The 24,625-nt window shown below is 51.0% G+C and overlaps 2 protein-coding genes across 13 annotated transcripts; one reads left to right on the plus strand and one right to left on the minus strand.

The window, feature by feature from the left end:
- Positions 1 to 76: 76 nt before the first annotated feature.
- On the plus strand, positions 77 to 19,874 carry LOC142055057 (ninein-like protein). 12 transcript variants are annotated; one of them, XM_075088479.1, is made up of 17 exons: positions 77 to 475; positions 1,282 to 1,348; positions 2,654 to 2,879; positions 4,606 to 4,742; positions 4,825 to 4,962; positions 5,230 to 5,368; positions 6,046 to 6,156; positions 6,785 to 6,874; positions 9,041 to 9,137; positions 9,632 to 9,774; positions 10,847 to 11,172; positions 14,312 to 14,419; positions 15,131 to 15,200; positions 16,394 to 16,645; positions 17,713 to 17,925; positions 18,743 to 18,859; positions 18,952 to 19,609. In XM_075088479.1, exons 4-17 carry the CDS (start codon positions 4,675 to 4,677, stop codon positions 19,138 to 19,140), a joined length of 2,061 nt encoding a protein of 686 aa, XP_074944580.1. In that variant the 5' UTR covers positions 77 to 475; positions 1,282 to 1,348; positions 2,654 to 2,879; positions 4,606 to 4,674; the 3' UTR covers positions 19,141 to 19,609. The 12 variants fall into 12 exon arrangements, 10 of the variants coding, with proteins under 10 accessions (XP_074944580.1, XP_074944581.1, XP_074944585.1 ...); XM_075088480.1 differs by having other exon boundaries at positions 77 to 125; XM_075088484.1 differs by having other exon boundaries at positions 77 to 125; positions 2,654 to 2,701.
- A 1,324-nt stretch (positions 19,875 to 21,198) lies between these two features.
- GINS1 (GINS complex subunit 1) lies at positions 21,199 to 24,625 on the minus strand. The gene is made up of 7 exons (XM_075088493.1): positions 24,490 to 24,625; positions 24,334 to 24,398; positions 24,134 to 24,229; positions 23,608 to 23,698; positions 22,960 to 23,076; positions 22,006 to 22,080; positions 21,199 to 21,719 (listed from the first exon to the last, which is right to left on the minus strand). Exons 1-7 carry the CDS (start codon positions 24,562 to 24,564, stop codon positions 21,651 to 21,653), a joined length of 588 nt encoding a protein of 195 aa, XP_074944594.1. The 5' UTR covers positions 24,565 to 24,625; the 3' UTR covers positions 21,199 to 21,650.

The following is a 24,625-nucleotide window of genomic DNA, read 5'->3' on the forward strand; positions in this document are numbered from 1 at the left end:
GGGAAGGGGCGGAGTGTGCGCATGCGCGAGGAGGCGGGCGCCTCGTGCACATGCGCGGGGAGGCGGGCACGGCGGCGGGCGCATGTGCGGGTGGCAGGCGGGGCGTGCGCATGCACGGCGGGGTGGTGAGTGAGGGTGAGGGTGGGGGTGGTGAGTGAGGGTGAGGGTGGCAGGTCTCTGGGCACTGCGGGCCTTTCGGACCCCCCCCCCCCCCCTCCCCCGGCGCCCCGGGGCTGCCCAGGTGTGGGGGGAGCGTCCTGGCCACTCCTCCGGTCGAGGCGTCTGTGCAGAGCGTGTTGCGTGGCCTGTTCTTCTCGTGTGAGGCTGTAGAACTTCCTCAAAACATCTTGGAAAAGGAGGGGAATGCGGGTTCGGTTCCCTGCCTAACGTGTTGCTTGAAGATGAGGTGGAAGGGCCCCGATCTCTGGTTGCATGGTGACGTGTCTCCTTCGGAAAACCACAAGTGCTGATGTCTGTATGTACAGCCTGGCTTGCCCACATAAAATCCCAGTGTCCAGACCCAGGAACACCCCAGGCAATTTGCAGGGGTAGGATGGGCTGGCTGCCAGACCATATCATCTCTTCTGCAAGCCCAGGGGTGTCCAAGGAGGGTTGATTTGCAAACCTGGGCTTGGACCAGGCAGTTGAATGAGATTTAGAGGTTATTAACAGAGACCAGAAGAGAAGGACCCATGATTTGCTCTGCCTTTTATCAGCTGATGCCCTCTCCACTTCTCTGTCCCTGCCATGCAAGCAGCTGGGATTCAGTTTTCACAGAGCTGGATCTCTGGGTTTGCTTTTGGGTCAGAGGATTTGGTTGTGGGCATGCTGCATTCCCTCATGGTCCATTTTCATCAGGGATTTCAGCAGGATTTGCACTTTCAATCTTTTCCTCTTTTTTTCCTCCTATGTTTTTTGCATCCTTGAACAGAGGGCAGATTTAACTGTCCTCCTACCATGGGTACCCTGGATACTTGGCTGATCTCTGAACAAACCATTAAACTTTTGTGGGAAAAGCTCTCCTGCTTGGCAGGGCACTATTCTGAGACCTGAGCTAAAATGTTTGATGTGGTAAAATGAAGTAGTTACAAAACACAAAACATTTCCATTCCCAGCATGTCCAAGGCTGCCTGAGTGGTTCACATGGGTTGTGCCCATTCTGGTTGTGAGAAGATGTGTCAAGAGCTGCATGTTTGAGCGGACTTGGCAGGTTTGGGGTGCATGACTCCTGCTCTGGGGCAGACTGTGACTGATGCTCTTTCCTCTTTTTTCTTACTACAGAGCCTGAAGGCAAACAAAGAGGCTGAAAGTAATAAAGCTCTTGCGACCTTGATGCTGGAGGCACGAGGTATGTTGGCCTGCCTCCTCCCTATGTGTAATGTATTGGCAAGCTATCAGGAGACTATATGGTACAGATCCTCTGGGATTTGCAGGGGATTGTAGGAGGGTGGCATGGTGCTAACATGCCTGGATTGAGTTTGTGGCAGGTGGGTCATGCTGCTTGTACCCCGCCATCCTTGTTGTGTCAGTGGCGTTGGCTGTGCTCTTCCATTGTCCTTACAGGGATGAATACAGATACAGCAGGCTTGGTCCTTGCAGTATTGTTTCACAAATAATTATGGGGAGGTTGGTTTTAGGATGGCTGATGAATACTGTGTTTTCGTCTGGAAGCCTGACCTAGCCTGCAGCTCTCAGGGGGTGCCCAGCCCTTCCTTGGACATGGCTGAGGCTCAAGTCTGGGACCTCCCAGAAGAGGTAGGTGCAGGAGGCACGGTTTCCCTCAACCAGCGTTTGGCTGAAGAAGCTGAGGAATGGGGTGAGCAGAGAAAGGCTGGCAGTTGTCTTGTTGAGAGAGGGACGGGCAGTGAGTTCTGGGCAGTGAATCTGTAGAGTCAAAAGAAGTGACTGTCAGAGTAAACTTTGCTTCCCGTAGACTGCAGGCACTGGCCCTGAGCTGGTATACCCAAGCACGGCTGCATTTCCTTGGGGACACAGATGGCTTTCCTTGGAGAGGAAGTGGTCTGTAGCATCTGACCGAGGCAAGGTTAGGTGGGAAGGGAACTCTGGAGGCATCTGGGATGGTCCTCTTCACAGCAGAGCCGACTTTCAAGCTAGACGAAGTTGCTCAGGGCTTGTCCAGTCTAGGTTTGAGTATCTCCCAGATGGAGACCCCACAGCTTCTCTGGGTCTGTCCCAGGGCTGCTGTGCACTCAGGAGGAAGAATTTTTGCCTTATGGCCGGTCGAGGCCAACCTTGTTGCGGCTTGTTCCTGTTGTATTTTGTAATTTTGCTGAGTGTCTCTGCAAACAGTCTGCCATTTCCAAAGTGAAATTACAGGGTGACTCTATCTCTTCAGGGTCCCATAGTAGGCATGGGGCCTTAATCCCCCTTCTCTCCCAAAACTGAAGCAGGATTCAAGTGGATTTATACCTGTCTGTATCCACCACTGGGGCTCACATTTCAGACTTTGTGGGGAGAAGTTTGTTTCTTTGTGCGTGCATGGAAAGAGAGCAGTGTTAATTTTCAGAGAGTTTTTAAATTGTGTTCCACTGGACTGTAAGAAAGATGGTGTTTGTTTTAAGAAGCTGTTTGGATGCTTTGAGCTATGTTCCTGCAGCTGATGAGTTTCTCTTCTCTTGTACTAATTTTTTAGGAACTCAAAGATTTATTCACTAAACTGGAGAAGGATAGAGATGGAAGGGTGAGCTTAGAGGAGTTGCAGTTTGGCTTGTTCAGCCACATGACCACCTTTTTCCAAGGTGCATCAACGTTTCTCAAGCATTGAAGACTGTCAGCGCTTCATGGAGTGAGCTGAAAGGCAGAAAGATTTCTTGGTAAAAAGGAGCCTGGTTGATGCTTTGTCCTGCAGGTCCTTGGAGGTGACTTCCATTAACTTTGGATAAAGAACCATAAGTCATTGCCAGTTCCCTGCACAGGACAGTTCATTTGTTTTTGATGTTTCTACAATATCCTGCAGATGCAAATCTAGCCATCGCACTTAGAAAGGTTTCTCCGTCTGTTTCCCTACAAAATGTAGGCTCAAGAATGGGTTTTACTGAGAACAATTCAGGCCAAGATGTTTTATTTCACAGGGCGGTGATATAGTAGACATTAGTTGGGCATCTGAGGGTGGTGACCTGGGGAGAGTTTTCCACTTGTCGGTCAGTTTTTGGGTATGGTCTGGACTTCACCCACTGCATGGTGACCAGAAGGCTCCCTTCAGAGCTGCCTGAGTAGGAGTAAATCTTGTGCAGATGGAGTGGGACGGTAATACAGAACAATAGAGGGCTGTCAAGCCTCATCTTTTTATGGGAGGGAGAGGGATGCATATCCTAGCAGAGAGGAAGGATCACCCCAGTTCATTGGCATCAGAAGCACTGATGTCTCCGTGCCTGTTGTGGCTCTGGCTGTCCCCTTTTAAGTGCATGGAGCAAGCTTCATCCACATTTTCTTTGTTTGACGTAAAATACATTTTTCTCCTTAGTGCTTTTAATTCCAAGGACTGGCAAGGCATTTGCAAATGCTTTTAAAGTAACTGCTCTTTAATGCACTAAGTTAGAACTGAATAGCTGGTTACCCTGACAGCCACGACAGCTCCATCCAGCATCCTGAGCATAACAGCAAAAAAAAAAAAAAGAAAAAAGAATGGTTTCAGGTTCTCTTGACTTAAGACTTTGAGATAATGGTTCTCTAAGGATAGGCTTCCTCCAAACCTGGTATGAAATTGGTGTTCTTGGAGAAATTACCAGTTCTGTATCAGCTTTCTGGGTTCTTCTTTTTTTTTCAGCTTGGCTGAATCTCATTTACCTTTGAAGCTGACCTCAGCCCAATTTTAGCTTCTAGGTCAAATAAAATGTTGCCTGGCAGTGCCCGTATGACAGTTTTCACAAGACCCTCTAATGCTATATATCTTTCCATGTTGGTCTTTCTGTGGATACAGAGTTTTCATGGGTCAGTAGGGAGGCCAAAGTGCATGGTCTGTGCCTGTCATCCTGCTCCTTGTGGCTGCTTTAAGGTCAGCTCAGGACATTTCCCTCCTGGCAGCTTGGGGTTTTTAGAACATTCTCCAATATTGGTGGGGTCCCTGGAGTTTCCTTTCAGTATTGAAAGCTGTCAGTTTTTCTCTGCCAGTTTTTCCCCACTGGCTTAACCTCCGCTGCTTTTTTCCTCAGCGTCAGAGGAGAGTGTGCAGGGAAGCAAGCAGTCTGTCCTTCTGGACAAGCTGCATGGGCCCACATCTCTTCTCCAGCATCCTCAACGACACTAAATTTGCCAAGCCTGAACTTGTAATTGCCATCTGAGCCCTGGAAGTACTTAGAGGAGGTCCTCAAGGTCTCTGGTGCTGCCTTCTCCAGTGGTGGTGGGTGAAGTGAGCAGCAAGGCCTTTCAGCAAGCAGCTGTCTGGGGTGGAAGAAGCGCTTGCAGTCAGGGTAGTGATGGTGGCAGGGTTTGGCCACCCCAGGGCTGGGAAAATCTGGGGTGAATGTGATCTAAGCCTGTCTGTGAGATGGGGGCAGATCTCTGAAAGATGGGAGGGTGGTCAGAAGTCCTGCTGGCACTGTTAGAAGAGGAAGAAAGTTATTTCAGTCTGTGCTGTCCTTGCAGAGGCTGAGTAGCAGCACAGAGGAGCAGGTGAGCCTGGCAGAGCTGCCTGCAGCTTTGGACAACGCACTCATGGTCCCCAGGAGCGGGCTTCAGCATGCAGCCGTCACCTCCTACGGATACAAACTGCAGTGCCTCAGGTAAGGGTGCTGCACCCTGTGAGGAGAGCCCTTCTGAGGGTGTGTGAGATGTCTCATAATATGCTGCTCGCTGTGCCTGCAGGATCCAGGTGAGGCAGATCGCCAGGGAGAGGGACAAGGCAAGGCTGGACTTGGAAAAAGTGGAGAGACGCTGCCTGCAGCTTGGAAGAGAGTTAGACGAGCAGTACGTCGCTCTCGAGCACACCCAGAGCAAGCTCAGGTAGGAGAGGTCCTTTTGGTGGGGCAGGGAAAATGGTTTCCTGTGGGTGTCCACAGCCTCTCCCTCCTGTCCCAGTCTCCCTTTATGAATCTCCCACTTGTTTTGCCATTGTGTCAGTGGCAGAGAAGTCCCTGAAGACCCACCCCCTCCATGGTCCCAGCATCCCTTAATCTTCTGCTTTGTGCATGGTGAGAGGGGGTGTTTGGACCTTGTGGCCATCTAAGAACATGTTTCGGGTGCCCCAACCATGTTGCTTGTTTTTCCCAGGGACATTCAGGCAGACATAGAGGCAAAAGAGCTGCTTTTGCAGCAAGCAATCAATCACCAAGTGAAGCTGGAGGCTGATACACAGTTCCTCCAGGGCAAAGAGGCCAGCCTGCAAAGGAGATTGAACCACACAATGAAGGTAAGTAGAACTGCCCTGGGTGAAACATCTTCACTTCTTCAGAGGAGGCAAAGCAGGGATGATGACAAAGATTGATGGTTTGTGTTGCTCTTGCTGGGAGGAGGTTTATGCAGAAAAATTATTGGCCACATCCATACTGTTGAATTAAATACAGAGCTTGTTCCCTTGCCCTGACATTCTTATCATGTTGGCTGTTGGGAACGGTTTGGCCCTTGGTAACACCTGAATACCTGGTGGCTGAGGCTAAAATTGTGCCAGGGACCATGCCAAAAGCAGAGATGATGGTGTCTGTGTGCCTGGGATTTTCCCAGTGCTGTTCAGTGCAGAAGTACAGATGGAGATAGCTCTGGACTTGCTGCCTTTGTTGGTTGTGAGGGAAACCATGGTTTTGTGAAACAGAGGTAGAGATGGGGCTGTGGGGCTGTCTAGCTCTTATTCTGCAAAACCTGCTCCTACATCTCTGCTTTGGAGAGATGAGCCAAAGCCCAGCCCAATGGTGTGTATCAGCAGCGGGCTGTCCAAAGCAGGGTCTCTGGTCTCCTGCAAGCTGTGCTGCGTTCAGCATGATGATGTGCCAGTTGTTTTACAGCTTCCTGCTGAAGGCCCATGGCTGATGAACCTGTCCTGCGATGTGAGGACCCACGACATCAAGAGAATCTTCTCCTTTTTGTCTGCAGGAGAACATACAGCTGCAAAACAAGGTCACGGAGATGGCTGAGAAACTGGTGGCCTCTGAGAAGCTGGTGTTGGAGCTGCAGAAAGAACTCAACCGTGTTGTGAAGGATGAGGTAGCCTTTCTTCCTCTATTGCAGTTAAATAGGAACTTTTCAGGGACTTATCAAAAGACTGACCCTTTTCTATGAAATAGTGCATATTTTGGGTCAGTTGTTACGGTCTCCCCCTCTTTGAACTCTCCTGCACATTAATGACAACCTGGAAAGAAAAAATACTGGCTTTTAATTTAGGCCTTTTGTAGTTTGGAAAAAAGGGATGAGGGAAGATTGCAAATGTAGAAAATTCTACAGATCTGCAGTCTTCAAGTGGGAACTTCGGCACTTGGTTTCCAGAAAAGAAAAGCTTTCTTTTTCACAAGTATTGAAGTAAAGGGTTAGTTTTAGTGTCTTCACTCCAGCAAGGCACCTGGTAAAATGGATCTGGGGAAAGTAATGAGTCTGTGATCTTGTTAGCCAGTTTGGGAGAGCTAGCCTGCCTGTAGTTTTGGGTCTCTCACACCTGAAGGAAAATGTTTTTCCTCCTGTTTCTGCATCTGACCAATCCCACAGGTGTCAATAGGAGCCCTTGCATTGAATCTATGGATGTAGCACCATGGCTCTGGTGATTTAGTAGAGCTTTTGCCTCTCTATTTGGAGAGGTGATAACTTCCGTGATGAGAACTGTTTCCCTGTGCTTGTGCAGCTGGGCCAGGAGGAGCCCCACAGCCCAGAGCTTCTGGACCAGAGCAAGTGCTTTGCAGAGATTGTCTTGGAGTATGAGCGGCAGTGCCAGGTACGGGTGTGCAGCTCTCCAGCAATGCTGTTGGGAAAATACAGCTCTCATTGGTACATCTGTTGGACACGTTGGCCTGGGGGAGAGGAAGGAGGCAGCCCTGATCAGAGTGCAGGGTGGGGGGATCCCTCTTGCCTTGCTCAGAGTCCTTTGCCAGGAGGGTGGACACAGCTGTGCCCTCAGTAAAGCAGCTTGTCTCCTTGCTCCTGCAGCCCTCCGTGGGTTGGTTCCCTTGCTGGGAAACTGGCAGGGGGGAGTAGGGATGGGTTGTAAGTTCCTCCCTTCCTGCCACCCTGTAGCCATGGGCTATTTTGTTTGGGAACCGTGTATCTCTGTGGTCCGTGTTGCATTTCTTCTTGAACGCAAGGAAGAAAGCTGTTCTTCTTCTTTGGAAAGCTTGCAATCAGCTAAATTCTTCTATCTTTTTGGTTTTCCCTTCCTCCTTCTTGCCCCACTTTAACAACCCCTGCAAAACTTTTTGCTGCTGAACTCTACTAGAGAGTCAAGGTGAGCCTGTCCAGGTACTTGGTGTGTGTCTGATCCAGGCATTGGTGTTGTGTGTGTTGTATCTCCTGCAGGGTGCTCTGCCCCTGCCCAGAGCTTTGGGCTCTCTGGGCCAGGAGCACAGCCTCCATTTCCCTTCTCTCTTTTTGAGTTGTGTATCTTGCATGTTGTGAGATGCTGGGTGCTCTGTGCCTTGGCTCCCGAGTCCTGTGCTTATTCCATTGCCTGTTTGTCTCCTGGTGCTATGTGTGACTGGGGAATACCACAGAGTAGAAATGGTGACTTACCAAATCCCCTCAGCAGGGATGAAATCTGCATTTTCAGCAAAGCTGTTTCACAGGTGCAGCAGACAGCCCCTCTTGAAGCTCTAATTAAAGGCAAACATGCTGGAGCATTATCCACTGCAACATTGCTCCATATGGCACCAGAATGTTGAAGATGCTTGGTGCTGCAATTTTTCTTCCCATTGAGCAGCCCCAGAGCTGTCCATGAGAATGCTGATGGATGGAGAGGTTTAGCCTTCAGGCTTCATCTACCCCTGTGAAGGCACCCACTGGGGTTTATCCTTTACCCTTACTGAATGCTGTCAGCCTCCCTCCTCCTCTGCTCTCCTATTTAGAATGGAGATTAAACAAACTGGGTTTGCATTTGTCTAGATCTGCTCAATAATATTTATTAATTGGGATCTTTGGAAGTAACTTGGTTTGTAGTCTCTTGCAGCCCATCAGTTTCCTGGGTGGCAGCATATGGGATATAATTTGACACCTGCTCAAAGCGGACGGTCCAGTGCGAGGCAGGGTGCCTTGTATGCTGTTGCTTCCAGTAAGGGTTGGAGGGTGTGAAGCGAAATAAACAGTTGTCCAGCTCCAGGCACCCTCATGGAAGTGGCTTATTGCACTGGTGTGGTGGCTCATAGTGTGGTGTTTAGCCATGGGACTCTTTGCTGCAGGATAATGTTGGTGCTGAGATGGGGTAAACTCCTGTCCTAGCCTCTTGAGGGTGTCTCTGTGCTAAGCAGGCAGCAGGACCTGCCTCGTGCTCTGCTTCCTGTGGGATTAGCACCTTCTCACCTTACTTTATTCCTTCTGCAACCTAAAAATGTTCCCTTCCAGAACCCTGTGAGACTTGCTTCACTATAAATCCTGCTGTTGCTTTGTCTGCATACAGTAGTGCTTTTTGGCTAGCCCAGATGCCCATGAGAGTGTCTTGATGATGTAAACTCAAACCTCTGGACTTGTACTGAAATCACAGTGTTTTTTGCTTGTTGGTCACTAGCAATGGTTTTATTTAGGTCAGGATGGGTCTCAGGAGGTCCAGCCCTCCAAGGTGTCTGCAAAAGCCCCTGGTATTATGCGCTTTTGCATGCGGGAACAGTGGCTAGTGGGTCATCATGCTTTACAGCGTCTAATGATGTTCTTGTAATAGTGGTGGCAGTAATCTGGGCTTGTATTTCTTCTCTGGCTCTTCCAAAATCTCTCATCCCTGCTGTTTGGGATGGAAGAAAATGCCCCTGCCTTATCCTCTTACTGTGCTGGCGAGGGGGCTCTGCTCTTCATGCTGCAAGAGACCCTGAGTACACTTGGCTGCTGGGAACTGTGGGCACTTGGCCCCCTACAGGCCCGGGGAGGTTTGTAGCTGCATCGTGACCAGTCTCTGCTTCAGGTGCTGTGGGACCAGAATGGAGTGCTGCGGAGGGAGCTGGAAAGGCTGCGTCTCCAGCTACAGGAGAGCAGGACTGAGAGAGGGTTGCCAGCAGGAGGTAAAATGCAGGAGGGTTTGGTGCCTCTCCATCTTTTCAGCAAGAGCAAGGTTCCCTCGAGATCGGAGTGTCCATGGGAATGCGGGGTGGCTTGTTGTGCCTGAGTTCCTGCTGCCAATTCTGGCAGTGGGCAGCCATGGGAGGGAAGAAGGAGGTGATGGGTGGTGAAGAGGAGGGAGATGGAGGGAAGGAGGCTCTTTCAACTAGAGAGCTGGTGATGGTGACCTGTGGACTAGGCAGCTGAGAGTGAACAGGCAGACTTTCACTGTTGAGGATATTGAGGAAACACAGTATAATAAAGACGAAGTAGCCACAAATTGTGGGTTGGGAGATTCAGGTTGAGGATTAGGAAGAAACTTCTGGCCCAGAGGGGTGATGCAGCCCTGGGACTGCTTGCCAGATGGGGGATCTCCATCTTTTGGGGCTGTATGGACTTGACTCAATGAAGCTGCAGCCATCCTGATCAGGACAGCCAGGCCTGTGCTGTCTTGTAGGCCTGTCCTCACAGGGCTCCTCTCTGCCAGTGTGTCGTGCTCCCAGCACTCTGGTTCCCACAGCTGCATGCACAGAGACGTCACTGTCAATGGAGCCGTTCCAAGAGCAGCTGCGGGACCTGAAGGTACAGCTGGAAACCAAGGTGAGGAGGGTGGGGGGAGATGTCCTGACATCTTGGCACAACTGCTTGGTAAGCACCCTGCTACAGCATGGCTGACGGGGCATCTGCTCCAGGAGGGTTGCTGGAAAGTTCAGGCTGGGGAGTGGGGTGGTACCTTGTCTCTCTGCTGGGGTTATTACCTGTGCCTCCCCAGCCCATCTTAGCTGGTAGGAGAGTGTGGAGCCCTCAGTGGCTGGCAAAGGCTTTGTGGAAAACTCTGTCACCTTGCAAAATGTTTGTGTGGGTCTTGCTCCTTATGGGGAGCCAGAGATTAACTCTATTTAGTGTTGCTGTCTCAGTAAAACCAGTGACAGGACCAAGAGAAGAAGCAGCCAGGTGTCTCCTGAGGACATGGGGGCTATCAGAGTCCTGTCTGCCTGGGCTTGCAGCACACTTTTAAGCTGCTTGCCCTAAGGTGACAGTGTGAGCCCTACCCTCCCTTTAGACAGCAGTGAGTGCTCATGTGAGAGGCCTCAGTTTCCACCTTCACTCCTTTTTCTGCTGACCTGAGAGGTTGGGGATGCTTGCTGGGTTTCCATTGCAGCACTGCAAGACTAAATCCTAAACTATCACATGGGTGATGAACAGTTCAAGGAGCACAAAACTGCTTGCAAATCTGCCTGCTTCACAGTCCTGCCTTTGTGCTCATCTAATCCTGGAGTTTCTAGTGTTTACAGGGGAACTGTGGGGAGCAGCAGCTATTCACCACCACACCTTGGACAAGGGAACACTCTGCAGTGTGGTGGAAGGATATGAGGAGCAGCGGAAGATGATGTCCTGGCCTCTCCCTTCTCCGCTCTGGAGTCCCTTGCAGATAAGGAGAAAGGGGAGAACTGTGCAGCTTTCTGGGAAGAGCTGGGACCCACTGATATCTGCTTGTTAGAGGGTGTTGTGTGAGACTGATTATTGCCCTAAGTTCAGTAGAGACCAGAACTGCCTGAAGAGTGTCCCTGTTGAGAAGGACCAATAGACTGATCTGAGTCAGAGCTATTGGAGAAGAGGGGAGCTCCCGGGGGCATGGTGCTAATATCCAAATCCTATCTCCTCCCAACAGATAAACTATTACAAGGAGGAAATCGAGTTAATGGGGAAAAACATTGAGAGAGAGAGGAAGGACAGTGAGGAAAGCTTCAAGGCTGAGATGTGCAAGATGGAAGACCAGAAGAGAGACCTGGAAGAAACAGTTGCAAAGTACTGGGCTGTAACTGATAGCCTGAAAGAGCAAAAATGTGTGTGGAGCCTGAAGTTGGAGGAGTGGTTTGAGTTGGAGCAGGCCAGGGTGGGACAACAGCACACTGAAGACATTTACCACCCAGGGCAGCAGCTGGATGAGGATGGAGAAGAGCTGAGGATGCAGCGCAGGGACAGAGAGAGCATGAGGTCTGGCACCATTCTCTTTCTGGGGCTGAGTGGGGGACTAGGGGTGCATCCCCTGCTCATACCAGAGTAGGTTGGGCTGATTTTTCACAGAGCTGGAGAGCTTCTCTCATTTGGAAGAAAATCTGGGCAGTATTTCAGGGCTGCAGCTGTTCAAAGTAAGACATCTAAACTCCCCTTACATGAGTGCTTTTATTGCAAGATGAAGTTTTCCTGCATGTTCTACAAGCTTGTGTCAGGCACAGTACCAGCAAAGACTGTATCTCAAACAGTAAGAGAAATAAGAGAGCTTTTATCAGTGTTTTCTTATTGTCTCTCTCTAGTTCCTTCAGCAAACCCACCTCTACTTGATATATCATCACAACCTGCTCTCTTAAAAGCAGCAAAAAGTGGCTTAAATTTCTCTATATAGCCAAAACAGGCTGGCTTGTGGGAGAGTAAGGTTGTCACTAAATGGCTGTTCATTTTCCCTTCCTGTGCTTGTGGTGCCAGTTCTGGAACTTCCCCAGGGGCCAGAGAGAAATTGGAGAGGAAACTGTTGCCTGTCCATGCCTGCCCCCTCCTGCTTCCCAGCACACTCCAGCACTGCCCCCAGGCTTTCCTCCTGCCTCTTCCCTGCTGTGCCTCCCTTCATTGCCTCTTGTCAGGAGCAGAGTCCGCTTCAGCAATATGCAAGTGGAAGATTTTGCTAGGTCATTTTCTCCGTTGTAGGGTTGAGGAGCTGAACTATGGGGTAGATGTGGGAGAAAGGAGGTGACTTGGCTGAAGTCTGGCAGACCAAGGGAACAAATCCAAATAACAGGAATACAAGGCATTTGAGCTGTGTTACCATCATCTCTGGTGAATGACAGAGGGACTGGCTGTAGTGGGGAGCTTTCAGAATTGTTGGAAAATATCTGATGAAGTCTTTGAGAAGTGCAGAATGGTATGGGAACTTTCTGTAATGTTTAAGTAATTGCCTTGACTTTGCAACCTAAAGAAAACTTTGCATTGCCTCTCCAGCAAAAGTACATTCTGAGGCTGAACTTTTCAAGCTGTGTTATCAAATCCAGGTCAGCAAAATGGTTTTTATCTTTAGAAAAGGTGCAGAGCATAATCAAGAGCTGTCTTGGAGTGAATGCCAGTGTGAGGACAGCTGTAAGGCTTTGTTGCAGCAGCATTGGTGTGAGAGGGTGTGATTTCCCAATGATAAAGGCTCCAAGGGGAGACCTTCAAGAGCCGTGTGCCCAGGAGAGGCAGCAGTGGATGTGGAAGGAAAAGGACATGGTCTCTCTGTGGAAGAAGAGATACCTAAGCTGGAAGAGAAGGTTAATGAGGGACAAGTCAAGATGTGTGAGATGCTGGCTGTTGTGAAGAAAAAGGGAAGAAAAGCACTGGGATGAAATGGGAATAATGCGGAGATCATGGGGCTGAGGGCTCTGGTGTTGCAAGGGACAAGGAGTTTGGAGAGCTGTCCTCCAAGAGGAAAGGACCAGGTCCCCGAGACTCAGGTGAGCAGGTGGACCAAAATCTTCTGTTGCAACCTCAGCACTGAAGGAACAGAGAAGTAATGAAGAATTGTGTGATGGATGGACCAGTGCAGATGTCTGTAGCAGTGAATGGCCTGCTCTGTCTAGAAGCTGGAGCCAAAGCTGAAAGCATTTGTCAGGGAGAAATGAAATCTTGTTAGACAATGGGATGTGCTTGGGGAGGAGGCAGAGAGGGCAAAGTTAAATGGTTTGCCTTCACACAGCAGACACAGCAGCATATCAGTTACATAGACAGACTTGGTCTGGAGGGTGAGAAGAGGGAAAAAAAGCCCTGGGAGACAGAATGGCACAGCAGTGTAGGAGGAAACATGACATTCAGGCTGTCAAAGTGGAGCTGGAGAGGGAAAGGAACAGGGTGAAACTGGAGCTGATGTAGCTCAAAGGTGGTGTGCACTGGCTGGAAAAAGAACTTGGAGCTGAAGAGAGTGGCATGTTTGAGTGCAAAGGAAGATTGCAGAACTAACACAGTGCTGCTGCTGCAAAAAAAGCAGATACCTTGTGAAACACAAGGCTGCTTAACAACGTCATGGTCCAAGACACTCTTAACAGCAGCTGTGTTATCTCTTGATGCTCTAACAGCAGCTATGTTCTGTCTTGCTATTCCCTGCATGTCTTTTACTAGCCATGGAGTGTGGTCAGAGAGCTAGGATACGCTCATGTGGCTGTGGCTGACCATGCACTTGTCTCCTCTGCTTTGTACAGCTGTACATGGGTGTGGGAGATGCCACAGGAAGCACAGCATATGAATCCTGTTGTAAAACTGACTCAGAAAGCAGGAGCTGTGAGGAGCATCCTGCCAAGCAGGGGGAGCAAATGCCACGCAGCCTATGCACTAATCCTCTCGCTTGCTTTCTTGGAAAAGAGAGGAAGAACTTCCCAATCAGATCCTCTGCCTCCCCCATGCAGTGCCACAAACTGCAGTGCCATCCTCCCTGCTAGGATGGACAATCCATTCTCCTGCACTCTCCCCTGAGGAAACTGGGTTCTGCGTGGATCGGTGGTTTAGCAGGAGCTATTGGATAGGACTGTCTGATTAACACAGGACTGAGTTTCCTTCCCACAAATGCCAGTATTCATGGCCTCATGAGAGTCTGGGAGTACCAGTAGGAGTGGAAGGATAATGAGGCAGAGAGGCTACCCTGGATCTGGGATCATAGCTGTTGTGTCCAGCATTGTAAAATGCCAGGGGCCTCACAAGCAAGCTGACTTCTCCAGATGTGGCTCTACTGCAGTTGAGGGGTTGGACTCACCACCTAGTTATCCTGTAATGAAATCTCAGCATGTCTTGATGAGCCACATCTCTTTGTTTCCACTCCTTGGCAGGCCTGCAAAATAATTCCAGCCAGCTGGAAGCCACACAAATTCAGGGTCTGATGCTGTTTATCTTTATTCCCCTTTATTTCCCTTCCCCTGAAGACCTGCTGCTTCTTCATCAGTGTCTCTTGATTGTCCCCACATGTTTTGTGTGACTTAGTGGATGGTTGTTTCTCAGATTTCTTTAGTTCTCACTGTCCTTGGAAACCAAATGGGAATAGAGGAGAGAGCCAGTGTAGGATGCAAAAAGCAAACTGGGCTTTTGAATGTTTTTCTCACTCTGCTGTCTCTCCCTGCAGGGGAGAGCTGTGCCAGCTGCTGAAGGAGAACAGCTTGCTGAAAAGTCAACTTGGGAGACTCCAGCAAGACCTGAGACTAGCAAAGGAGAAGAGCAGTGAGCATGATGAGTAAGAGAGGAGCCAGCTGTTGGGAGGCTGGCAAATGGGCGGATAGCTAATGCTTGTAAAAGGAACAGCCACTCAGGTTCATTTACCAGATTTCAGCTGGCTCAACCTGCCTTTTGTTTTCTCGTTTCTGAGCAAGCCAGCACTGTCACCCTTTGTTCCACGCAAAAGGAGCCAGTGCTGGCATGGGCTTGGCCAGCCAAAGGCTTGGGCAGGCCAGAGCACAGGGTCCAGAGCTGGGTTTGGGGAAGGCTGTGGGGATGGGTATGCTGAGGGAGGGAAGGATGGACTTCGTCGCTACACAAACCTGTTGGCTAATGGCCTGCTGCTACCTTAGGAAGATTAAGATAGGTACTAGGGTCACCCAGTGAGCCATAACTCCAAGGAGAGCCAGGTTTCTGGTGCGGATGGTCCCAAGAGTCTGCTAAGCTGGCTCTGCCACTGTTCTTCATCCCCTGATTTTTAGGCCTCTGACAAAGTTGCAGGACTTTGGGTGTCCTCAGCTGTCTGCCCTGGGCTGGGCTGTCACCTGTTGGGGCAGAGACACCTGACCCACTCCTGAATCAATTCAGGACTATATTTGTTTTGGCCTGGCTTTGCTTCTTGTTGCATGCTGAAACCAGATGTGTGGCTCCCCGGAATGGGGCCCTTCTCTGGTGGGCCATGGTTTACTGCTCTCTGGCTTGAAACTGATCATATGCCTCTCCCTGACAGGAAGCACGTGAACGAGTTGGGCAGAGAGAAGGTGGAGGATCTGGCAGATATAGCAGAGTTAACAGTGTTGGTAAGAAGCCATTAACACTAACTGACAGGCTCCTGGCTGAAGGATTTAGGAGGACAAAACCCACACATGCTTATAGAGAAGGGGAATGTTTGTATCAAACATTCAAACCCAGTCTTGCTTTGAAGAATCAGCTTCATTTTATAGCTTGTCAAGTAGGGAAAAATTGTGAGACAAAAGTCAATGAAGGTCTTACAGAAGGGAAGGCGTTACTGCAAAATCTTTAATGAAGTTGTCTTTGCCTACATGCACTCTTTCTCCCAGAGATTTTGCTCACTCCCAGCCTCAAACCCACATGCTTGTGAGCCCTTGGACATGTATGCACACAAGGCCTGGACAGGATTGCTTATGTGTAACATGAACGACAGTTGCAGTCTGTTAGTTCCTCACCCTGTTCTTGGGATTTCTCATGACTAGGAACTGCTGTCTACTTTTTGGACATGTCTTTTGGACTCTTTGGAGCTATCAGCCACAGCAGAGTGACCTTTGCTGGCCCTTGCTGGCTTCAGCTTCCATTAACCTTCAGCCACAAACCTGCTTCCCATTGTCTGCTTTTCCTCCTTTGGAAGAAAGCTGTGTTGGTTGCCCATTTTGCTGGGAGGCTAGCAGAGGAATCGGATGTGGGGTGTGTTGCCACCCTGCTGTTAACATGTCAGCAGCAAGCCTGCATCTATCTGTGCTGGGGTCTGGTCAGAGCATGGACCAGAAACTGCACCTTGCTCAGCACTCGTGCCGGGGGTGGTGTCCTAGGAGCAATGTCTGGGGGATAGTGCCCTTCAGTGTCTATACAGGCTGGTCTTGTAGCCCTTACTCTGCTCTTTCACCTGGTACTTTCACACATGTACACAGACACATTTCCATTCATACTTTATTCTTAACAATCTTAGTATTTCTGTTACACATTGGTACAGTTGCTCTCCCTGGCCCCCCACTTTCCCTAGTGACGTCCCCCAGGGCTATCATCTGTGCAGGCCTTCTTACCTGGGAATGCTGTGCTTGAACTTGGCCACAGGGCTTTGGTCAGGGTGGGAAATGAAGGCGTTTGTTCTGAGTGCCCGTAAGGACCTGCAGCAGCAGCGGTGTTCCTGGGCGGGAGCCCAGCAAGGACAGCAGGGGACAAGTTAAGTCTCTGTTGCCTCTCTTCTCACCCCAAGCCTCTGTGCATGAATTGTGGTTTTTTCCTCAACCTTTTCCAGAGTGAGAAGAGCAAGGGGCAGGTCTCCCACCTGAATGTCAAGATGTGTCAGCTGGGCCATGAACTCACTGAGCACAAGGCCGGCCATGGTGCTGGCTCTGGCACTGTCCAGCTGCAGAGCCAGAGGCTTGTGGAGGCTGAGCGGCTACAAGGAGCAGATATGGCCACAAGGCTGGAGCACCGCCAGCAGCATGCAGCATGTTGGATGGAGACAGAGCTGCTCCGACAGCAGCTCAAGGCCTCAGAGGAGAAGGTGGGTGTCATTCAGTTAGTTGCAGGGTGGCAGGCTGTTGAGTGGTCCCTGTGATGTTAGTATTGCCCTGCTTGGGGCTGTATTGGACACCTTCCCTAGGCAGAAAAGACTTCCGTCTTCCTCTTTGTGGAGGACAAAGGACTTGCCTTCCTGCTCGGATATGTCTGAAGCCAGTTCAGGTGCAGCCTGGGACGGGTCCTTGCTTGCAGCTGCCCTGTGACGTCCCCTCTGTCCTTGTCCTGGGCAGGCTGGCTGGGCAGAGGAGATGGAGGCGCTGAGTGGAGGTGGCTCACACAGGAGTGCCAGGAGCTGTCATTCCCCATAGCTCAGCTGACAGACGAGCTAGAAGAGTGGCAGGATTGGGCAGGGGCTGGGCCGGGATGACAGGGGCTAGGCAGGCAATGTCTGAGGGGAGGGAAATGAGGTGATCAGAGCAGGGGAACAAGGACCACTAGGATAGAGGAAAGCTGTTGGGAGAAACCTCCAAATGTGTTAATATCCCTCTCCTGCCTTCTGTCATGAGGACAGGCTCAGGGACTGGCTTTCCAGTGTACAGCTTGCTCATGCCAGACACCCCTGGGTAGCCCTGGTGCAAAGCTGGACAAGACCTGCTTCCCAGTACCAGGTTTGCCCTTTGCTGGTGGCAGGAAGCAGAGCACGTGCAGTACAGGCAGGGATTGAAGCCCAGCTTGCCTGGGATGTATCTAAGAACAAACCCAGGTGAGTATCCCTCCCTGCCTCCTGCCGTTGCAGCCCTTGGTGCTAGGACTCCCTCTCAGAGGATCTCTCCAGCAACTCCTGCTCCTCACTGCTCAGCATGGGGAGCATCTCTCAGCAAGGGGCCTGTTTCTCCTCCTGCAGCTTGGTGTTCTCCGTCCCTGGCTTTCTAGGCTGCCCAGCAAGCACCATACCCACGGTCCTGCTCATCTGCCCTGGCAATGCTGTTGTGAGAGCTGAGGTGGGCACTGAGTGCTTCCTAACCTCTCCCCTCACCTGCAGCACACCCTGGGGCCTGTCCCATTGCTGGCACAAAGCTGTAACCAGCTATCGGCCTTTCCATGCTACAGCTCTTGGAAGCCAAAGCAAGCCTGAGTCTGGCCCAGACTCGACACGCTCTGCAGTTGCAGCAGGCCAAGACCCAGATGAACAACATGGTGCCAAAGAAGCAGTTTGAGCAGCTGCAAAACAGCTTGAGGGAGGAACAGTGCAAGGCTCAGCAGCTCCAGGAAAACCTACACCGGCAGGCTGAGCAGACACGCAGGCAACTGGTCAGGACTCAGGTAAGCAGGGAATTGCAGGAGCTCAGTTGAGGGTACTGTGGAGGGAGCACTGCCAGCCTGGAAGGCAGCTGTGGTTGAAGCCACCAGAGGTTTGGGTGGAAGATGCCCATGTATCAATAGCCCACATGGAAAATGCACTTGATCTTCAAATTCCGCTGCAACTTTCATTCCTCATGACCCCAGTCACTGCCCTGCACTCAAACAGGAGCCCTCCCCACTCTAATCCACCTACCCCAGACTGGACACCTTGTGCCTAGAGAGCAGGAGTTATCCAGGGAGACATTCCCTGCTCAGGCTGGGGAAGAAAGTTTGAGCCCTCTATGTGAAGATGTAGCCTGTGGGGTGGTTTTACCTCTAGGGCACTGGGCAAAAAGGTGTTGGGTTTTATTTGTCCTTTGTTTCAAGGACACTGTGATTCAACTGAACTAACCTGGGCAAAGATGGAGCAAAAAAAAAAAAAAGCCCATAGGAGTTAAAATGAGCAGATACAAAAATTGCATCCAAGTCTCCCTCAGCTTTTCTGGACACAGCTGAGAGAGGGGAGGCCATTGGTTTGTTTTTACAGAAAACAGTGCTGTTCCCAGCAATCTGTGCCTTGTCTTAAAACTGGGTGGTGCTGACCTAGGGAAGGTTGTACTGCTCTAGACACTTGTCCCAGTGCTCTTTGCATCCTGCACCACCTCTGCTGCTCCCCCTATGCTCTCTTTCAGGGAGCATGAAGGTCTGTGAGTGGGGCCGTGGGGAAATGCATAGTCCAGGATTGCCAGAGGACCGGTGAGTGCTGGGACAACCCAACGTTAGGCTTTGCTCACTGCAGGAGGAACACGAGCACCTGCTGCAGGCAGCTGTGGAGCAGGCAGAGGGGTTGGACCACAATCTGAGGAGCACTGAAGCTGTGCTGGCACAGAGGGTGGCTCAGCTCAAAGACACCCAGGTGAGTGCAAGAGGGGTTAATGCTGTGGGTCCCTGCCTGGCTGGGACCCCGGGTGGGGATGCTGAACCTTAAGCCTCCTGTCCCTGCTGTAGGCCCAACTCTCCAGGAACAAACTGCTGATCAAAGACCTCCACGAGGAGAACAGCGGGTTTGCAATGGCCCTGCATGTGGCTGAGCTGAAGCAGAAGAGCACTGAAGAGAAGAACCAGCTGTTGGAGGAGCAAGCCTCAGCTCTGAAGCAACTCATAAGAAAAATCACACCAGCATCTCTGAGTGGTTGATAGGGCACCCACTGTGGCAGCCCTGCCCCTGGTCCTGGCTGGGGTTTGTCAGGTGTGGAAGGGAAGGTTTGGCTGGGTTGGGACATCAGCTGTGTCCTCTCTCTTCTTGCGAGGACTTCCCTGGGTAGAAAGTAAAAACCAGAGAAGCTAGACACAGTCCTTTAAGGAAATTGGTCCTGTGGATAGCTGAATTTTCCTACTGAAAGCACTAGCTTTGGTGCCTTCCTCTGGCAGAGTGTGCTGTTTTAAGTCAAGTCCATCTCAGGGCAGCCATCCTACAGGAGCTGCCTGCATTCTGGCAGCGTGTTTGGTGGTGGTGTAGATGTTCCCTTGCTGTGGAGGGCTGCTGTTAGGGTCACGCTGTTATGGCTGGAAAGACAGGGCAAGAGGGCTTGCAGGTTCCTGCGTCTGGATCACTCTGAGCAGGAAAGCTGTTGTGGCATTAAAATGTTTGCAGTGTTACAGCACCTCCTGGCATCTCCAGTCTGCTCTGTATTTCAGTAGCCTCTCCCAACTGTTGCTGAACTTGTATTCCCTACAGCTCCTCTTGGGCTCTAGGAGACCCTAACTCTCCTAGAGCCTGAGCCTAGGATCCAAACCAACCTGTTGCCTCTGCAGTGAGCAGGACAGAGGGGCTGAGGGAAGAGCCTTCTTTCAATTTGGGCCTCCAAGGCTTGTGGCAGTGTTGGTGACCCCTACTCAGCACTGCGCTTCTTCAAAGACCAGGAGACATGGTAAGTGAATTGCATCACCTTGCCTTCCTTGTTGGTGTTCACACTGGAAGTGAGTACTGCTTTTGCCAAAACAAGTTGTCTAAAGGCCACAAAGCCAAGCATTCACATCAGCAAATACCAAATTTATTGAGCTGCCCAGGGCATTACCCTCTGCATGGAGGATGCATTGTTGCCACAGTGCCCCTGCCTTGCTCTCTGCAGAGCAGAGAGTATTTACATGGGGGTTGTGGTTGCCACTGTGGGGCTGTGAAAGGACTCCTAGGATTTTGGAGGCTATGGATGCTACTATATGAGAGACTAGACAAGCCTGACTGGATCAGGGTAGCAAAGCAGAGGCTAGACAAAATCAGTATAAAGAAGAGGGCTTAAAAATAGCTCAGGCTGTTTGTTCAAAACTAAAAGGGGTAAATTGGCTGTGAACTCAGCCAGTGCCTTTAAGTCCCAGCCCGCCAGGGTAGAAGGGTTCCTCAGTCCTTGGAACAGTGTCAGGAGATGGTTGGAGGCTGTGACTGAGGAGGCCCCCTTGGTCTAGGCATGCTTTTTCTGCCCTGGTGGATGACAGCTGAGACTCCTTTCTTTGCCTTGGGGACAGCCCTGATTACAAGGGCCATGAGGGAAACTGGGCTATTACAAGGAGGGACAACCCACAAAGGGTGTGGGCTAGCTCAGGGAGATTCCTTGGCTAGGGCTGGGAGAGCAATGCAGTAACAGGCCAAGCATTTATGCTGTTCCTGTATTCTTCCTAAAGTATACGCTTTTTGGCTCCTGTCAGAGATGGGGGCTAGACAAACCTCTGTTCTTACCTAGGGCTTGTTTGTGGAAGCGTTAATATCTCAGCCACTGCTCAAGAGTGAGCAGCTCCATTAGGAAAACCAGACAGGGCGAGCAGCTCTTCAGCCTTCCTCTGGTTTTATGCTAATTGGAATCCTTAAAACCCTCTGCTCCTTTTCCCACTCCTACTCCAAATAGGGCCTACCAGGCCAGTGCTCTGGGGAAGGAGACTTGTCATAGAGGGACAGAGGCACAGCCCAAGCGTGCTGGGAGAAACCTTGGCCAGGCTCATGACCCAGACTGCAGTGCTTATTCACTCAGCACCTTAAGAAACACCATTCATAGGCCTCTGGTGGGAGATAAGGCTTCTTGACTAATCCTAGAAAGAAGGTCATGCAGCCTCATCTGACACTTGGAGGAACAGCTCCAAGGTCTCCACTGAGAGACCTAAATAACCAGTTGAGCATCACCCTGCAGGGTCAAGATGGGTTGGGCCAGAGAGCCAAGTCAGAATGTTAAATGAACAAAACGTTAACTCTTGAAAAACACTAAGTTGAAGGCTGAGATACTTTATTGTTTTGCAACCATAGAGCTCTCCTGCATTCTAGAGCCCAGCCTCTTGGACTCTAACTCCCACATGCACAGTGTGAACAAAGAAGTGCTCCAAGCAAAAATGCATTCACAAAACCTGCTTGTAGCTGTGGGGCTTGGATACCACCCCCTGCCCACCTCCCCCACCTACAATACCACCCCCTACTATGCTGGATTCCCAGGATCACTACATTACCAGTATGCACCCTTTGGTCATGAAGAGCTGGCCAGTGTGGTTTGCATACTTCTTAAACTCGGGGCTGATCTTCACATCAGGTATCAAAGGCTATTAAGAGGAGCAGCAGGGTGCCCACTGGGGAAATGCTGAGGTATCTGAAGTCCTGCACACACCAGAGTTCAGTCCCTGTTGCGGGCAGGCCACCAAGCAAGCATTGTCTCTCCAGTCCTGCATGCTTACGACAGAATGTGCTCGAGGACTCCTTGTCTGATTAACTGCTCGCATTTCCAGCGGGGTAAGAAGTGCTGCAGAGAAACACAGACAAATTTTCCTTGCAGACTCCAGACTTTCCAGGCAGACTGGATTTGTTGCTGTACACAACCAGCTCTGTTGTGCTGTATGTCTGCGGTATTATGGTACCAGATCAGACAGAGCTGAACCGCAATCCTGGGCCATGCAGACAGCTTGCAGCACGTGCAAGGAGCCAGGTGTGCAGGAACTGTGACATGCTGCAAAGCTGGCACAAGCAGGGGGGTGTCATGGGAGTGAAAGGGAAGAAGAGAATGGACTACACTCTCTTGTCATGGGTACCTGGCTATTCTTCTTCAACAGGACAGTGGTACCATCATCAATCTCAAGTTCTCCATAGTCTCTTAAACACCGGACCTGCAAAGCAGAAACACAGCTCTCAGATCATCAGATCTCCCACAAAAAACACTAGATATCACTGCTGACTTACAACACATGCCCCAGAACTGTAAGTATGGACATATTCCTACCCGCCTGCTGGAGCCTCAATATAAAGCAGACCTGGAAATACAGAGCTGGACCGATTCCACGGTCTGTGGGCTCTACCTGACATTCTCTTCCTGCCTCTGCCTGGAGCAAGAAGCGCCAGCAAGCAGACCAGCCCATCCCTCTACAGACTAGAGGAGAAGGAGCACAAGAAACAGGGTCTGGGGAACAGCAGCAGCATTTCCAGAACCTCCACACACACATACCAGAAAAAGTCAATCTGTTAACAGTGAAACTGTCTTAAGGAACAGATTGATTTGTCACTGCATGTTCTTTTGAAGAGAATATCAGAACAGAGCACTTCAGCTACTGACTCCAATTTCTCACACGTTCTTGTTTTGTTGTATCAATTGTGTAAAATGATTTAGAGTCTCATCTATCAGAGTCCATTTAAAATAAAAACAAAGAAAACTAGTTAACAATTCTTAAAATGGGAACAAGGTTTCTAGATGATCTGGGAGTTGGTTAAGGTTCTGCAAAATGCTGCAAAAACTTCTCACTGGGATTCAGACCACACACTCCACCACACCAATTCCCTGTGGACTAGAAATGCTATCTTTCAACATACTTGGAGTAGAAGAATGAGTAAAATGCTGGCAGGCAGACTGTAAAGAGTAAAATGGAGAAGCTGTGGTGCTCTCAAATGGTGCTCAATGACCTTCTGACGTGGGATGGGGGTGAAATTCTCAAAGAAAAGATGGTTGGGCAAAATGTTTGCTCACAGACAGAAACCACCAATCTTGCACTTACTTCGATGTACAGGCTTTTAGGAGGTTTTATGTCCTGTGTAAGGTCCAGCCCCTCCTCTCCTCCTACTGACCTCATGTAGGTAGCCAGAGACTTTTTGTACCGATTGAACCATTCCACCTGTGGACATGAACAGCAATCCCTCAGGCAAAGCCGAACAGCTAATGCTGAGAGACAGATCCCTGCTGAGTGAGATCTAGCTTATTTGTACTGTCAGACCACTGTTCCTGAGTGTGTCCATGCCAGCCCAAGGTGAACGCAAGCTCTTCTAAAGGTAAAAACTACCCCAGAGGCTGAGCAATCTGGATTCAGGGTAGGACACGTGGTGCCGCTATTAGCAGCTCTGTGCATTGGTCTAGAGGTGGCATTTGAGAGCAGCATGTGAAGACTTGGTTCTGCTGGCTGCCAGTCTGATCTAGTAAAGACCGCCTGATCTTTAGAAGTGCCAGGCATCACCTGCACTCGGTAGCAGTTTGGAATTGTATCCACAGGCAATGAATAAACAAATCAGTATTTACAGAAAAGCACATTAAGTGTCACGTTTGTAGTGGGGGAAGAGAAGTCTACCCTATTTTGACTCTACTAAATAGATAATCTTATCAGGAAGAATAAGGGAAAAGGGGGGAAGAGTTTAAGACAAGGCTGACTCACTTCCTCAGCTGACATGTGGAACTGGATGGTGTTTGGCAGGACGCTGCCATACTCCCACCTTAGTGCTCGGATCCGCAGCAACCGGTCATATCTGAGGGAAGAAACAAGGGGCAAACCCAGCATCTTCGCTGAGGCGCATGCTGGTGATGTCCCCCGGCAGCACCAATGCCCCAGCCTGCCCTCAAAGCAGAGAGCAAAAACGTGGATCATTCCACCCACCTTCGTTTAAAGGATGGGGCTTTTGGCCTATCCAGTAATTAAAACTTTTAAAAAGCAGGAGGAAACGGGGCCTTCTCTTTGTGCTCACGTTTGGCGGTACCAGCAATGACCACAGGGAGAGACAGGCCCGCAGCTGCCCTGCTTCCGCGCCTCGCAGAGGGACCACTCGCCTGGGCCAAGAGTCTCAACACCCAGCGCCAGAGGACCCTGTGTTTTGGGGGCCGCTCCCCAGTGCTGGCGGGGACAAACCGCCTCCCTGCGCCCCGCTCCCCCACCCCGGGCTGCGGCAGCCCCCCGCCGTGCTCACAGGTAGGCCAGGATGCAGCGCTGGTTTCGGAGCAGGCAGCAGTGCCGAAAACGGATGAGGAAAATCAGGTCCGTCCGCCCGGCCTTCGCTTCGGACCTGGGAGAGACGGAGCCGCGTTCAGCGGTGCGGGCCGGCGAGTGGGGGAGCGGAGGGGCTCGGGGTGGGGGACACGGCCGGGGCTCCGCGGACGCGGCACTCACACGTCCGCCTGGTTCCGCTCGTACAGCGTCCGCATCTCCTCCAGGGCCTGCCGCAGCCCCTCCGCCTGCAACACCGGACACCGCCGGTGAGAGCGGGCCGCCACCGGGGCCGGCCCCGCTCCCGCCCCCGGCCCCGCTCCCGCCGGCCCCGCTCACACGGAAGGGCGGCAGGTGCCCGCCGGCGGCGCGGTGTAGCTCCCGCACGAGCCCCACCGCGCGCTCTCCCGCCATCTTGCCGCGCCAGACGCGCGCGCGGGAAACCCGGCCGCTCTGCAGCCAATGGCGGCCGGGG

The sequence above is a fragment of the Phalacrocorax aristotelis genome, chromosome 3 (assembly GCF_949628215.1).
Source record: "Phalacrocorax aristotelis chromosome 3, bGulAri2.1, whole genome shotgun sequence".
NCBI lineage: Eukaryota > Metazoa > Chordata > Aves > Suliformes > Phalacrocoracidae > Phalacrocorax > Phalacrocorax aristotelis.